Source organism: Narcine bancroftii, chromosome 1, assembly GCF_036971445.1.
Source record: "Narcine bancroftii isolate sNarBan1 chromosome 1, sNarBan1.hap1, whole genome shotgun sequence".
Classification (NCBI taxonomy): Eukaryota; Metazoa; Chordata; class Chondrichthyes; order Torpediniformes; family Narcinidae; genus Narcine; species Narcine bancroftii.
The window spans coordinates 19,181,739-19,199,020 of NC_091469.1; the positions used below are offsets into that span (position 1 = coordinate 19,181,739).

The following is a 17,282-nucleotide window of genomic DNA, read 5'->3' on the forward strand; positions in this document are numbered from 1 at the left end:
ATAGAAATTCACCAAGACAATAGCTACTTCAACAAAAGTTACTTTTAATTATCTTTAAACATGAAAACACAATCAAACTTAATGTAACCTAACTTAACCCCCTTCTAATTATTTGCGCACATGTATATGATGTGTATATAAGTTCAGAAAAGTTCTTTGATTCACAGTCCAATCACTGACATCAGCAATTCATACACTGTACATGAAATTTAACCTTTATTAATCTTCACCAGGCTTTGGTGCTTGAAAGGTAAATGGGTACTGCTCAGGAAGTACTGCTCAGGAAGGTTCTTGTTAGTTTTCAGAGAAAAATTTGTTGCTTGTTAGACACAAACTGATTCCTTCCAATCAACTACTTCAGTGTCTTACCGAAGAAACTTGCCCCATCAGAACTTTCCAGATGATAAGCTCTTTCTTTCAGGTCACCAGAGTTACTTTTTTGTTTCTGTTATTTCAAATGAAACATTATACAGCCAGCCATCTCCTCTTGTATGGACCACAAGGGCTTTGAACAAGCTGAACTAAGAACTCACAACCCACCTTCAAAATGGGGTTTTTCCACAAGCTTGACAGCTTATCAAGTTCCAGTCCCGGCTGCTGCTGTAGAACTGAATTCTCTCTCTCTCTCTCTGTTGTAACCGTAGCCAAAATGTTATATGAGGAACTGAATGCCCACTCTTGGTTACCCAGAGTAATGAAACGACAGACACAGAGGTTTCCCTTAACACTACGAGATCTCCAGAGATCAACTAATATACAAAATGGCGTAAACTATTTATATTTACTCAAAGCTTGTGACTTCAAGTCACACGGCAATCTCTTGAGTCCTAGACTCCCTAGCACCACCTCCTTTGAATTGTTACTCATATGAGTGTAGACTTGGGTCCACTTGGAAGGGCTTTACTGGTTTGCGAAGTTCGTACAGGTCCCTGTGGTGCAACGGGTAAAATCTTGTTTTCCTGTTATAGTTGTTCTTGGTTGGTCACTGGTTTCTTCAGTTCAAAAGTTTCCAAGTTGAGTTGCACAGATGTCTCAGGAGATTACATTCGGTTGGTCGCAACTGGTTGGCATCTCTAGTCCATCTGTCCGGTCCAACCTGCACCTGATAGAGAACCTTCCCGCTCTTCCTCAGGATTCTCCCCTACTGCCACTCACCGAACTTCACTCTGTTGTCCATCCTGAAACGTTCTTTGTTTTGATCCATGCCAAGTAGTTAAACTGTCTTTCCATATACAAATCTCTGCGTCCAGGTTCTGACTTTTGTGGGAAAATAACGTAAATGGTGCTCTAATTTTCCTACCGAAGATGTTTTCCGCAGGCGAAGAGCCACCAGGATTTTGTGGGTTTGGAGTGATCCTGTAATTTAACAAGAATGTCTAAGATCTCCTCCGATGGACCTTCCCCCTTGACTTTGTTTAGAGCCCATTTGAATGTATCCACAAGCATTCTACCTGACCACTGGACTGCAGATGGTATGGAGGTGAGCGAATATGGGTGATGCCATATTGTTTGCAGAATAAATCAAATTCAGCTGCCATGAATTGCATCCCATTGTCCGAAACTAATGTTGCAGGAGCACCAAAATAATTGAACATGGACTTGAGTTCCATAACTGTACCCGATGCATTCGGTCGGGTTACATTGATGATCTCCAGCCATTTGGAGATCATAATCCACTACGATTAGATAGTACTCCCCATTAATTGGTCCTGCGTAGTCTACATGTAGAGAATTCCATGGACGCTTGGTTGTGGCCAGGAACGTAAATTCGTCTTGACAGGGAATTTCGCAGCCGAGGCTGCGACCAGATTGTTCAATCTGGTCATCCGTCAGAGGCCAATAAACATAGCTACGTGCAAGGGCTTTTCCACGATTTATTCTGGGATGTCCCCTGTGATTTAGGAGATTTAGGATTGCTGATTGCAGAGTTTGTGGTATCACAGTCCTTTCTGCAAACAAAAGTCAGCCATTAGAGATTGTTAATGATCCTTGTCTTTTAAAAAATGGTAGAATTTCCATTCTTGAAAAAGTTTTTAGCCACCCTGTACGATGGTAACGTATTATCTCTTGAAGAATGTCATCTTCGCTTGTTGCTTATCTGACTCTTTCTGCTGTAACAGACAGTGAGTTAATAACATCTTTAAATACTTGGGTGACTTCTGCCTCTATCGAGAGTTCTGCGACAAGAATATCTTCCGGCTCTGTTTCTTGTTCACTAATGAGTCGTGACAATGCATCAGCTTATCCGATACTTGTAGTCGGCAAGTACTTAATTTTAAAATTATACCCAAGAAGCATGGTTGCCCATCTTTGCAGTCGGTTTGCCGTGTAAATTGGAATTCCTTTCTTTGCACCAAATACTGCTAATAGCGGCTTGTGATCTGTCAGAAGAGTGAATTGCCGTCCATAGAGCATTTTATGGAATTTCTTCACCGCAAAAACAATTGCTAGAGCCTCCTTTTCGATTTGTCCATAGTTATGCTCCGCAGCAGTTAGAGACTGCGCTGCGTGTGCTATGGCTTTTTGCTTCCCATCTGGGAATATATGTGAAATGACTGCACCCACCCCAGACTGTGATGCATCTGAAGCTACAACAATCTCCAAGTTTGGATTGTAGTGCGTCAAAAGAAGGTTCGATTTTAACATTGTCTTAACTCGATTAAATGACTCTTGACATTTTGAAGCCCAATTCCATTTGCTACCCTGTGTAAGAAGCTTGTTGAGTGGATCACTTAGTTTATGCATCTCCGACAGGAATGAACTATACTGACTTATAAGACCCAAAAATGAACGTAGCGTGATCACATCTGTGGGTAAAGGCATATGCCTGATAGCATCCGTTTTTTGTGGATCTGGACGCCGTCCATCTCCGTCAATAATTAAACCCAGATATTTCACTGATTTCATAAAAAATACGCATTTTTCTGGATGCACTCGAAACCAATAGTCTCTGATGCGGGACAAAATGCAATCAAGACGATCAAACAATTCGCGAGCATGTGCTCCCATGACCAGGATATCATCTAGGTACACTGCAACTCCCGGAACACCATTCAGCATTGTTTCTGTGATCTGTTGAAAGATAGCTAGAGCAGTCTTCTCTCCAAATGGTAGATGGGTGTATCTGAACAGTTCTTGAATCATGTTGAGGGTCAGCAATTCTCCGGATTCAGCATCAACCTCCACCCGTAGATATGCTTCTGCTAAGTCGATCTTTGCAAAGCATTTTCCTCCATTCAGTTTCGCGAAAAAGTCATCAGGCAATGGCAATGTGTGTTGATGGTCATCCAATGCTACATTCAAACCAGTTGAAAATTCAGCACACAGATGTATGGATCCATTAATTTCTTCACCACCATGATAGGTGCAGCCCATGATGAGTAGTTGATCTGTTCAATCACTCCTTCATGTTGCAGCCATTCCAATTCATGTTCCACTTCTTGCAGTGCTACGTATGAAACAGGCCGTTTCATCTTGAAAGTCGGTTTCACATTTGACAAAAGACAGAAATTTGCCTTTGTTTTAGTGTACTGTCCGAGGCCTTTGGAAAATACCTGTGCATGGCGTTGCTTCAACTGTATCAGCTGTATTTGCTGCTGTTGGGGTATGTGCCACTTCCAACTTTTGACAAGTATCATTGAGTGGGACGGTCAAGTAGATTCAACTTTCGATCCAGTCAAGGCCCATGAGGTTAGGACATTTTACCAAATATCATGATCCATTCCCTTCTGCACCGTTTAAGCTGATGGAACAGTCAACTGAACCTAACAACTCCAGGATCCCCCCAGAAGCATTCCGTGCCGTGTTTTCAGTTGGAGTCACCTCTGCCTAACCAATCTGTTTCCATGTTTTCTTTGATATTAGGGTTATATTAGACCCTGTATCAATATGCAGCCTCACTGGAATGCCGTTAGTGTGCACCTTCGCGTATTTCCTGCATTTGGCAGTTGCCACCTTAAAAGTCGCTTCGATTGGTTTCACTTTTGTGTGTAAAGCTAACTTAATGGGTGTATTCTCTCTGCAGCATTCTGGTTTATGTCCTCGACGCTTGCATTTACTGCATCGGTGCCGTCTGTATGGGCAGTCACGAGCGTAATGCCACTCTTCGCAGTTCTAACAGGCGCTGGGTGGTTTACACTTTTATTTGGTCTAGCGGGATCTGCTGACTTGACTGTCTGTACACTGCTTGGAGATGCACCACTTCCACCATTTTGCTGTCGTGTTTCATTTAATTAAGCGTTGACATTCGGCGATTAATTTTCGAAAGGTCATGTCAAATTCCTGTTCAATCTTCTCCAGCAACCGCGTTCTGAGGTCTAGATCTTGGTGTGACTGCATTCCTGCTACAAAGACTAGACACTTGAACTGGTCTTCAGTCAGCGTAGACAGGTTAAAACACTCGCACTGTCGATTTACCCTACTCACGTATGCCACAAAATCTTCAGTATCTCTCTTAGTCATTCTTAAACACTGATACTGAATCTTGAACAGTGATATTTGTTCAACATTACCTCAAGTGTTTCCCTGAAACTGAGCTCCTGGGGAAGTTTTGGCAGAATGAAGTTAATGTAGCTCTCGAGTGCCTAATTTCCTCAACAACAGCCTAATCTTCCACGCCTGCCTCACTGAACTTGGAAAAGTCTACTGAAAACAAGTCTTCATACTTTCTATACCAAGTTTCAAAAGTGCATGACTCCGAGTCATAATTAAACTCAGTGATAGAGTTCATTAATGCATCTGCAGAATGTTTGAAGTGCAGGCTCACCTTCCTCAACGGTTAAAGCTCCCACGAATATTTTTGCTGCCAGCTGGTCCATTAATTTTGATTGCATGAGCTCAAAACTCTCTTGTTGCTGTTTTAGGTTGGCCTTGTCCTGTTACATTGTTACTGACATGGTTGTTAAATTCAATTCTCAAAGGTCCTCGGCACCAAGATATGTTGTAACCGTGGCCAGAAATGTTATATGAGGAACTGAACTCCCACTCTTGGTTACCCAGAGTAACGAAAACACAGACACAAGAGGTTTTCCTTAACACCGTGCTCTTTATTACAAGATCTCCAGACATCGACTAACATACAAAATAGTGTAAACTACTTATAATATTTACACAAAGCTTGTGACTTAAAGTCACAAGGCAATCTCGACAGACCTGGACTCCCTAGCGCTCTCGCTCAGAGAACACCACATGATCCTCTCAGAACAGCTCTCTGCACTCAGACAGACTGCAGCACCGGACTCAATCTTCAAGTCCATTCATCTGTTGCTTTCCTAAACAATAATCCAGTACTCCACAGCATGAACAATTAGCACCTACTTGTGAAGTCCTTATAGGGATTCTTCAAAGTTTTTGCAAAGGCACTAGGAGCCTGGACTGTCTGGCTTGAGCCAACCTCTTGCGTGTTAAATGAGATCTGTTTCGAAATGCTTGTATCTGTGGGTGACCTAACTAAAAACCCCACAATTAATCTTCCAAAAGCATATCTATATACAGTATAAAATATAACGTAATCCATCACAGTCCTTCCAAACTGCAAAATCTCACACTTGTCTATATTAAGTCCCATCTGTGCCATTTTTCAACCCATTTTTCCAGCTGGTCCAGATCCCTCTTGTAAACTTTGAAAACCTTCTTCCCCGTCCACACCACCTCCAATCATTCTTTTGATAATACTCATGGTTTTTACAAAGTTTCAGGAAAAAATGTGAAATGTATTACCACAGTTAATATAAATTGGTGGCGTGGAGTGAGGGTTAATGACTGGTACCCATCCAATAATCACTTCATCCATTGCCATTGGAACATCAGCTATACACATCCTGTATCACAAATTAGATTTGAAGTATTTTAGATTATTCTTGTTTGAATAAGCAAATGCTGCTGGTTTCTAAAAATTATTTCACACACATCACTAGCTTTTAAATGAGTGACTCTGCACATCTGTTCTCCATCACTCCAAAATCCCTGACTGAAACAGAGACCTTATTCACTCCCAGACACTCAATGGACCTCCTGACTTCATCTACTATCAGCTATCTATCATCCTGTTTCTCTCTGATACTGCCAACTCTTGTAGTCTTCTTTTTCTGCAGTCCCCTCTATTACCCTCTTCCTGCTCTACAGTAAATAGGATTCTTCCCTTGCAAAGTGAACAGCTGCAGAGACAATGCAACAAATTATGTGATTCCTGCATTTGCCATGTTGGACAGACAAACATTTACCTCACAAATGAACTTACATTCTGCAAGTGGATGTAGGGAAAGGCTATGATGAAAAATCTGCAAGAATAATCCACTGTTTCATAAATGAGAGTACTAAACAGAAAAGAGATTGGTAAGATTACTCATCAGCAGGCAAGCTGGGTGAGAAAGTCACTGAAAAGAAAGGAGCTGGTGATGGGCGTCAACATTGCAAGGATACTGGCTCACGTAAGAGGCAATCACGTCTGGGGTGGTTGCTGTGAAGTAATAGAGGAATACAGTGGCAGCCAAAAACAGAAAAATTAGAACAGGGATATTCAGGATTAGAATGGATTTATTCTGATCAGGGTAATCGTAATATATGGTACAGAGAATGACTTCTTGCCAGGGTTTATTTATTTAGACATATAGCACGATAACAGGCCATTTTGGCCCACGAGTACATGCCACCTAATTGTAACCCCAACCTACACGCCTGGTATGTTTTTACTTCAGCGCCTGCTCCACTTTGCAGCCGCAAAACAGTATTGGGGATTTTGATATGCTATGATGCTAAATGCTCAGCCAAACCTTGGATTTTTTCCCTAATTTTTCCAGGAGACACATCTTGTCTTATTGCCCCATGAAAACAATTTTTTTACCACCCTCTTCATGCAAGAACATAGTACTCCAATTACCCTATCATCTGACATTGAACAAGTGTTAGATAACAAATACCTCACATCAATTGTGTCTGGGCAACAGTTGAAAGAATAGCTGAGAACAATTTCACAGAGGACGTGAAGATTTATGGTTGATTGATCTTACAATCCTGCTGCAAAGGATCTTCCACTGCAACAAGAGGGTCTACAGACTGAGTATAGCAGATACTTTTAAATACTGATCTACAAGGTTGAGCACAAATTCAAATTGATATCAATGACACCAAGGAACTCAATGCCATCCACTTCTATCCAACATAGAAAAGTGGCAGGAAACGACCTCAGATAAATGCAAAGATTGGATCACCAAATTCCTGATTCCAAGCTTTAAGTATTTACATCTTCTGACATATTAACATAAGAAGTCACTTATTCCATACATATTTTAAGAGAATAGTCACAAAAGATTCAACATCAATGATTTGAATGCGGTTGGCAATGTGATCCATAAACACCATCTAACAGTATCACCACTAAAATAAATCACAAAGAGCAAAAGCACTGAAAAATTTTAATTTATATTCCAAGGCAAAACTAAAACTTTCCTACTTTACAGAAATAGCCATGCATGGATGCCTCACAAAATGATGCCAAACAAGACATCAGTTCATTCCTTAAAAAAAATCAATCAACAATGAATAAGGCCTACTGGACCCAATCCCATGGTAAATGCAAGGCTGGGAGCAGAGCAGGTGTATATCCTCATCTGAATACTCATTGGAATTCATTAGTGTAGCTTTATTTTAATTTTAAACCTTCTTTCTGTTCCCTTGGATTACTGTTCCACACTTTTTTTTCTTTAGGAATTTTAATTGTCCTATCATTAACTGATCAAATCTGAACAGATTTTGGGTCCTGAATGACTTAATTTTGTCTATTAAAACAATGGAAGTGCTTCAGAAGAAACATGAATGACCTAGAAAAGAGCTATAAGAAATAAACTGAAATTAAATGTATTCCATATATGATCAGGAAGACTACTAATAAAAAGAAGCTTTAAGTATTTACATCTTCTGATATATTAACATAAGAAGTCACTTATTCCATACATATTTTAAGAGAATAGTCACAGATTCTGATCTAGGAAATCACATAGCTTGTGTGTGTGTTTTTTAAGCACAAATAAGACATTTAATTGAAAATAAATCACAAAACATTTAACATTGAAGACAAGGCCATGAAAATTCTTACCTTGCAGATACACTGCCCTCTTGTATTTCCTGGACAAAAATTCCCAGTTCTCCTTTGTGGTCACTTTTAAGTCCTACTACACTGAATCCTAAACCACCACAGGGAGGCTTCACCAGATTTATGTACTCAATTGGTCGACCCTGATGAAAGATATTCTGGTCATTGCTAATAAAAACAACTTCTTTGCTACATTGCAATTTACATCCAATCAGAAATTCTACAAATGGAGTTCATACACTCCTATTTTGCAAATGGTAAAACCAAGGGACTTGGGACATATTCAGATCAAGCTCAAGTGTCAAGGACATGAACTGACATATGGTAGGAGAGTAATCTCCCAAAATTTTAGCAATATCTAATACATTTTTAAAAAGTTAATTTGTGGTACAATGTTGCTTCTACACAAAGGGCAGCATGGTTTGCATAGCAGTTAGTGCAATGCTATTATAGCACCAGCGACTGGATTCAAATCCGGTGCTGTCTCTAAGGAGTTTGTACATTCTCCCCATGTCCATAAGGCTTCCTCCGTGTGCACCAGTTTCCTTCCACATTCCAAAAACATACGGGGTGAGTAAGTTAATTGGTCAATGGGTGTATTTGGACAGCAGGGTTTGTAGGCCAGAAAGGCCTATTACTATTCTGCATCTCTAAATTAAAAATTAAATTTAAAAGTATGTTTACTCAGTTCATAGAAGCGATAAGTATGAAAATTATCTTTGAAATTAATTTAAACCATGCAAGAAATAGGCTTCCAATTGTTTAACAGCCACATGAAATAAGATATGACATCCTCTTACATGAGACATTTTTCTTAAAATCTGCTCAAACTCTTCATTGGACCGCCTTTCATTGACATAAGGAGAGGCAGGCTGCAATGGAAGTTCTTGTTCAATTTCTTTATTTCCATTCTGTTGAGCAATCATGTACGATTCATTCAGTGGTGAAGAAGCCAAAATGGCAGGTAACCCTGTTGCTTGAGAAAGCTCAACATTTGAACGTATAGAAGGTGGCGTGATGTTCACCTATTTAAAAAGGTACATATGTCAGAGAAGTAAATGCACCGACAAATAACCAAACATATAGGGAAATCTTAGCAAAACAATAAGTTGTCATTTAGAATCTACATCCAAGCTTTTCTCTTTCCAGATCCTTACTAATCTGGTGTTTAGTTTTATAGAAGTGAGTGCTTTAAGTAAATGCTGCACATCTAAAATGAATAGATATGGCAGCAAAAATTGACAGATTATAGATTAGCACTGGAGTAATTCACGTAAAACACACACTCAAAAATCCCACTGCACCCTGGAGCAATGTACCAAAACAAAATAAAATGTCCCTCAAAGTTGTAAGATTTAACATGTGGATGAATGATACCAAAATCGACCATTTCTTTAACCCTCCAGAATCAAACTGATTTCGTTTTTGTTAAATGTTAATATAGGTTCCTGACATGGGGAAGTAGTTGGTGGCTCAATAGCTATTTGCCATTCACTTCTCCAATCAAAGCAAGCAGCTTTATGAATAAAAATTGGTACTTGCATTAAAACTATAACAGATAGCAGGTGTGTTAAGTTAGTACTTTATAACAGCCTATTATGTGTTCAATGGAGTAAGGCAATAATTACTAGTGGTACAAACTCATTTCAAAATATATTCAGCAACGCAACATAAGAAATGTATTATTTTTAACATATTAATGAACAAGAAACAAGCAGTCAGAAATTGGAGCAATATGGATCCTAAGGTCATAAATTGTTCAGGAATTGTGCCTTTGGATTGCAAAATGGCAAGTGCTACTTCTCACTGAAGGAGGGCGTTAATGAAAAATAACTGCATCAGAATGCATTGCACAAAAATCTAAAATGTTTCTTGAAAATGTGCTTGAAGATGCCTCAAGTATCTATGTTTAACTGTAAAGCTTAACATCAGTCAAGGAGAACATTCCAGCAGATACTCCATGACTAAACAATCAAGTTTCTATCACATGCAGTATAATCTGGTTTCTATTATATCCAATACAATACAATTTCTGGACCCCTACTTCTAAGCTAATTTCTAGTATACCATATTCAATAGTTAGCTATAAGTTTGAGTCCTGTGATGCCTTTACTCACTTGCTGTTGAGCATTTTGTTAGTTTGAACTTTTTTGTTGTTTTCAAGGTAAAATTGAATAGAAAGGAAATTGAAGTGAGAGAAATTCCCAGTTCTCCTTTGTGGTTACTACTACACTGAATCCTAAACCACCACAGGGAGGCTTCACCAGATTTATGTACTCAATTGGTCGACCCTGATGAAAGATATTCTGCTCATAAAAACAACTTCTTTGCTACATTGAAGGTAACTTAATGCACAGATCCCTGAGTCAGGGAAATCAGAAAGATGAATTTAGAATCAGTCTGGTCATTTAGATGGAATCAGAATCAGGATTTATTGTCCTGAAATTTGGAGTTCTACTGCACCATCATAGTGTACCCGTCAATATTATGACCATCTTAATGATAATGACGAGAAAACGTCTTATTGCACATATTAAAACTGATATGTCACGTTTCCTGATGATGCTCCTGAGGGTTACACCAGATGAAAAATAGGTGGGGCCAAGAATAGAGCCTTTGCATCTTTGTGCATTTCTGGTTGTGCCTAAGGAAAAAGAAGTCAACATCCTCTATGATTTTCTTGACAGAGATGATTAGGATCCAGATTGCAAGATCCTGCTAATGTAAGGAGGCATTGAAGGAAGGCGGTATGATAGGCTATGTCAAAGACTGCAGACAGGTCAACAAGGAGTTGAAGAAACAGATTAACTTGATCAAAAATAGAATAGGATGGCCAGTAGTGATTGATAATGCTATTCTGCTACTCTGGCAGAGCCAAACATCTGACTGGAATATTCCAACAAGGAGAGTGAACATGAATTTACTCTCAAGAACCTTGGAGGTAAAAAAAAAAAGGCAGTTTTTAAGGATTAAAAAAAATCAAGATGGATAATCCACCACACCTGTGGGAGAACCATTGATAATATAAAAGCAAAGAGCCAACAGTTCAGTGAGAATCAACCAAAGAAATCGAGGGGAAAGTCTCATGAATATAATGTCTGGAATAGGCATAAACAAGTAAAGAGATGAAATTTTGAGTTCTAAGTTGGAGGGTGGAAAGAATTTCAGAAAATTGGGATAGATGAATAGAGTGTGGAAGTAAAGGCAGCTGCTTGGATGGTCTCAATTTTTGTAGCAAGGAAGTGCCAGAGCTCCTCCTCACAATTGTTTTAAGTGATGTAGTGGAGATAGAAGAGAGGTTTGAAGACAATCAAGAAACGAAGCTTGAGCTGACCATTTCATTTCTGGACCCTTCTGGTTGGAATAATGAACAAAGGTGTTAGGAGTTAACAACAGTGCTCAAATATGTTTTATCAGACTGAACTAAAGAGGATAAAACTATTTAAGACTAACACAAGGAATAATGTTCAATGAAAAATCAACAGATATTTCGAAGTGTTTCTCCATTTCAAAATCTCATCTGTGGATGCTGTGTAAATTTGAGAATTTCAAGACAGAGTGTGATTTTTTTTTGTCGGTATGGGTATCAAACAATAAAGATCAAAGCTAGCTAAATGAAGTTGAGGTGCAGCTTTTACACTGGAGAGAGGAAGGATTAAATTGCCTGCTCCAACTGCCCAAGAAAGGCGCACAAAGAATTCAGTTAAAATTCAAATGGAATTCCTCTCAATTTGTGCAAGGTGCTGGGATAAGATACATTTCAGTTTTTTGACTGGATGTACATTTCTAGTAATTTTTTTGGTTCCATAGCTTCACTGCACATTTTGTTCTGTCAAATAAATCTCATTTGCAGTAATGCAAGGAGTCTTCCAGAATAACTTTCTGCTACAGTGTGAATTAGTGGTTAGCTCCTTTAAGAGCAAGACAATGCAAAATCAGGAGATAAATACATAGTTAGATAACAAAAGCATAGCATGCAGCAATAATAAGGGACAACAAAGGCATTATGTATTAAGGTACATCACAAGAAGCACAGCTTAAAACAATGTTCCAACTATGGAGAAATAGGCACGTATCATTCATGAGTTCCACTTTAAGATTCAAGATTCATTTATTATCATGTATACAACATGAAATATTACACAAAATTGCCTTTTCCTGCCAGTGGTGTCACCCAGCGCCCCTTACAGTACGAGAGAGAAGCAAAATTCCTTCACTGTGTGTCCATGGATTTGCCTCCAGTGCTCTCGCAACCTCTTCAGCTGCAAAGACTCCTGTTCCAACCAACGGCAACCCAAGCACCAGATCCAACCTCTGACATGAACAGGGAGCAGTCAGGACCCGAGACCTTTCGAGAACCCTTCTTGCCCTCAGTATCCTCCTGAATCCTGGCTCCAATACTTGGTTCCCAAGAGCCAGTCTCCAGCAGCTGTATTCCACACAGATCATCCAACCTCAACTCGCCCACAGCCTGCGAAGGTCCCTTAGCTGCTGAGCCCCTCGTTAGTCCACCAATGCGGTCACTATCCACTAGGGACATCTCCTCGGCTTCTCTTTCTCAATGGAGGGTGGTCTTCCCTTTTCTGGTGCCCTGTGCCACTGCACCTTGAAGTCTACAACCCTTTGTGGCCACAGCTGAACACCAGCACTGCCATCTTGGGCATACACTCGTGGTTCCAGGATTTTAGTTTAAAAACGCCATTGGTCCCTTGAATAAGCCATTTAACGCATGTTCAGTGCTGCCAGCATTAGAACCGTGCAGCTGAACCCTTCGGAGCAGCGGTATATGTGCACTCCCCCATGTCCACTCCAGTGGCAGCACTGCCACTACAGCATGCTGCCATTTTTTTTGCCATATTTATTTAAAGACAGGTTTACTACTGGGATGGTTACTGCACATAGTGATTGGACAGAAATGAGGGGCCTGTAGCCTGAACTGTGGGACCTACTTCTCAGAGAATGATGCCAATTAAGCTGCTCCCACAGGATGATTTAAGGACAGACTACACAAGATGGCTGATGCATGTGAAATATCTGGTGCATTCGCCAGCCTACTAAAATAAAGATGTGAAATGTGAAGGTGACATGGGCGTGAGGATCCAGCTCCAATCATGCAAAGTGTTCCATGCAGTGCTTCGACTTCTCACATCAAAGTTCTAGCGATTTGTCGCTGTTCTGTTACTCCAGCAATCTGCCCTCCAACTGGTAACTAAGAATGCTGAGATGCTGCATCAGAAGAGTAGCCATGGCACCAAGGAGACCTGTTCCCTCTCTGGATTTTGTGGCTTCACCACTCCTTTTTCACCAGACCCTTGTCCCTGAAAGCCTGCCAGTTCAGAGTGCAGGCTGGGACAGTACAATCTGTTATTGCGAGTTCTAGGGCCAAAGATGCTCAAGACAAACAAGTTCTAATTTTGAGTAATGAGCACGGTTTGGTCTTTGTACCTAAATGACAAATGCTTTTTTTTGGAAAAAAAAATCATAGTTTCAATTAACAGGGCGATTCTTTGACCTTAAGATAAAAGATTAAAATTTGTCTACTTTCACTGGAGATTGAATGAATGAGGCAAGCCTGCTAATTCGAGTAGAAAGTTAAATCAAATCAATGAAGTGATAAATTTTGGTTGGATCAATGAGGAATTATATAAACTAAACTATGCAAAGATAAAGGTTATAAAGCTCTGACAAAATGCAACTGAGTTGGGGTGCCAACCATTTCTCTCAGATGTTTTCTAAACTGTAGTTTAGAATTTACAATTTACTGAAATTTGTTTTAATTTCAGACTTTCAACATATGCTGTACATTCATTCCACCACAGTTTTACACTGCGACAAAACAAAAGTTTATTCAACAATATATTTATTACAGATGAAAATTAAGATCAAATCAACTGGAATGGTCAGAAAAAAAAGTGTACATGAGGTGAAGGATCTGTCAATGAGAACATGGATTGCTTCTTTGTAGAGAGATTTTCAAGTTGTATTGAAATTTATAAAATGGCATCATATGCAAATATCCTATGGCTCCTTTGAAGGAAACTGGAGCCCCCAGAGGAAACCCACAGAGACATGGGGAGTACGTACAAACTCCTTACAGACAACGTGGGATTTGAACCAAGTTCCAACCGCTGCTGCTCAAATGGAATTGTGCTAACCGCTACGCTAACCTTGCCCCCCTGTAAGGTATATAATTTAATCTACTCTACTCAATTCTTTGCTGCAAGGGTGATGTTTTTGTTTAACACAATATTCCTGGAAAGATGCAATGATCATGGCATGCTCAATTATAGTCTGTGATTAAATATTATCACCAGTGTTCAAAATAACTCAGTTTTAATGAGTCTATAATGTAAAGTTGAATTTCACCTGATCTTTCAACTGTTGAACAGAGCTCTGCAGGTTCAGGATTTGGTTGAAGAGTGGGCTCTGCAGAACAGATCTCAATAAGCTCAGTTTCTCTTCATTTGCCACATCTCCTTTTTCTCGTAGTTTGGCCTGTAATCGGTCCACGGCCAGCAAAGTACGCTGGGTATCTACAAATACATTAGAGTTTTTTGCAATTTTGGTCTGTGTAGTTTTCAATGCACAAATTGAACATTTTCTCTGGATTTCCAAGTGTAATATTGCTATACATGGAACAGCTGTCCTTTCCACAATGTCAAACATATATGAGTTAATATAAACTCACCCACAAAGTTATCTGATAGAGAAAGAAAAAAGTCCACGATATGAATCAACATACAGAACTTATAGATACATTTTGACAGATGCTTCATCAATCCTTCAAAGTGATTCATTAAAGGGAAACTCATCACATCCAGCGCTTTTTTTTGCAGATTTCATTTAAGAACAAATCCCAGCATTAAACTAATATGATGGAATTACTTCAAAAATGCTAATTTCAACTATTTGTGGCCTCCTCAACTATGTTATCATGCATGTTCTTATTTACTATTTATCAAAGGATACATCTTCACCAAGCTTTGAAATTATGCCCAGTTATTTCAAATTCAGGTCATTAACATGCATCAATACTAAATCCCCACTCGCATCACTGCAAACATTTCCAGTCTAAAGAAATACACCATCTGCAGTTTTGTATTCATGCCACCAATGTTAATTTTTATTCCATGGACTTCAATTGGAAATAAATGTTTAAGGGTGAAAGCACAGAAGTAATGTGGAGAAAGTTTAGGGACCACTTGTGCAGGGTTCAAGATAGGTTTATCTCACTGGGACAAGGAAAAGATGGTACATGGCTGACAAAACTGGTCAGGCAACAAGTCAAGAGGATGAAGAAAGCATACATTAGATATAGGAAGCAGGAAAAAAGGGCTCATGAGAACTACATAGTAGCTAGGAAGGAGCTTAATAAAGGACTTTGGAGAGATCAAAGGGGGCACGATAAGGCCGCAGCATGTAGTATTAAGGAGAACCCCAAGGCGTTCTCTGCATATGTGAAGAACAGAAGGATGACGAGAATGAAAGTGGGGCCACTAAAGGATAAGGGAGGCAACATGTACCTGGAGGTAAAGGAAGTTGAGGAGATCCAAAATGAATACTTTGTGTCAGTATTCACAAGAGAAAAGGACTTTGATCACGGTGAGGTCAAAATGGAACAGGCTTGTATGCTGAACATGTGAAGATTAAGGAAGTGGAAGTGTTGGATCTTCTTTAGAACATCAAGAATTATAAGTCCCTGTGGTCAGATGCAATATACCCCAGGCTCCTGTGGGAAGTGAGAGAAGAAATAGCTGGAGCAATAGCTATGATTTTTGAATCCTCTGTGGTCACAGAGAAGGTAGAGAGTGGCAAATGTAATCCCCTCATTTAAATAAGGTAATAGGAAGGATCCTGGGAATTATAGACTGGTGAGTCTTACATTAGTGGTGTTTAAACTAATGGAAAGGATTCTTAAGGATAGGATCTATGATGATCAGAAGTGCAATCAAGGATAGTCAGCGTGGATTTCTGAAGGGAAGGTCGTGCCTCATGAGTGTAATTGAGTTTTTTAAGGAGGTAACAAAAGAAATTGATGAGGGTAGAGTGGTAGATGTGATCTACATGGATTTTAGCAAGGCATTTGACAAGGTCCCCCATGAAAGACTCATCCAGAAAGTCAAGAGTCATGGGATCAATGAAAAATTGACAGTATAGATAAATAATTGGCTTGTAGGAAGAAAGCAGAGAGTAGTAGTGGAAGGAAAGTATGCTGCCTGGAGGTTGCTGTCTAATGGAGGGACCGCACGGATCTGTTCTGGGACCCCTGCACTTTGTGATTTTTATAAATGACCTAGATGAAGAGGTCATTAAGTTTGTGGATGACACGAAGGTTGGAGGAGTTGTGGATGGATCTGAAGGTTGTTGAAGGTTACAAGTGGATAGAGACACGATGCAGAATTGGGTAGAAAAGTGCAAATGGATTTCAATCCAGATAAGTGTGAGGTGATGCATTTTGGAAGGACTAACAAGAAGGCTGATACAAGTGTGGATGAACAGAGGAACCTTGGGACACAAATTCACACATCCATCAAGGTTGCCACACAGATTGATAGGAGAGTTAAGAAGGTCAATGGGATGCTGGGATTCATTAATAGGAGGATTGAATTCAGGAGTAGAGAGGTCATGCTACAACTCGACAAATCTTTGGTAAGACCACACTTAGTATTGTGTTCAGTTCTGGTCACCTCATTATAGGAAGGATGTGGAAGCTATGGAGAGAATGCAGAGATGTACCATGATGTTGCCTGGACTGGCAAACAAATCTTATGAGACAAGGTTAGCAGAGCTGGGACTTTTCACTTTGTGGCATAGAAGCAGACTTGATAGAGGTCTACAAGATTATGAAAGGCATAGATAGGGTGGACGGCCAGCACCTGTTTCCTAGGACAAGATCAGCAAACACCAGAGGACGTATGTAAAAAGTTAAGGGAGGGAAGTTTTGGGGAAACATAAGGGGTAAGTGTTTTTTTTTTTTTTTTTTTTTTTTTTTTTTTTTTTTTTTTTTAACACAGAGATTTGTAGGTGCCCAGAAGGCCTGGCCAGGGATGGTGGTAGAATCTGAAACATTGGGGGCATTTAAGAGAATCTTAGACAGACACATAGATGAAATAAAAATAGAGGGTTATAGGGTAGGGAGGGTTTAGTACATTTTTTAAGGAATATATGGGTCTGTATTGAGGTCTGTATTGTT

At 39.7% G+C, this 17,282-nt stretch overlaps 1 protein-coding gene across 10 annotated transcripts in view; it reads right to left on the reverse strand.

Moving 5' to 3' along the window:
- LOC138755360 (multiple PDZ domain protein) overlaps positions 1–17,282 on the reverse strand; it is a 199,200-nt gene that overhangs the window by 166,241 nt on the left and 15,677 nt on the right. For all 10 annotated transcript variants that reach the window (XM_069921206.1, XM_069921259.1, XM_069921198.1 and 7 more), the window contains exons 3-5: positions 14,456–14,622; positions 8,890–9,114; positions 8,093–8,232 (exon numbers count right to left, since the gene is read on the reverse strand). In XM_069921206.1, coding sequence (XP_069777307.1) covers positions 8,093–8,232; positions 8,890–9,114; positions 14,456–14,622 — 532 coding nt within the window. The remainder of the gene's footprint in view (positions 1–8,092; positions 8,233–8,889; positions 9,115–14,455; positions 14,623–17,282) is intronic.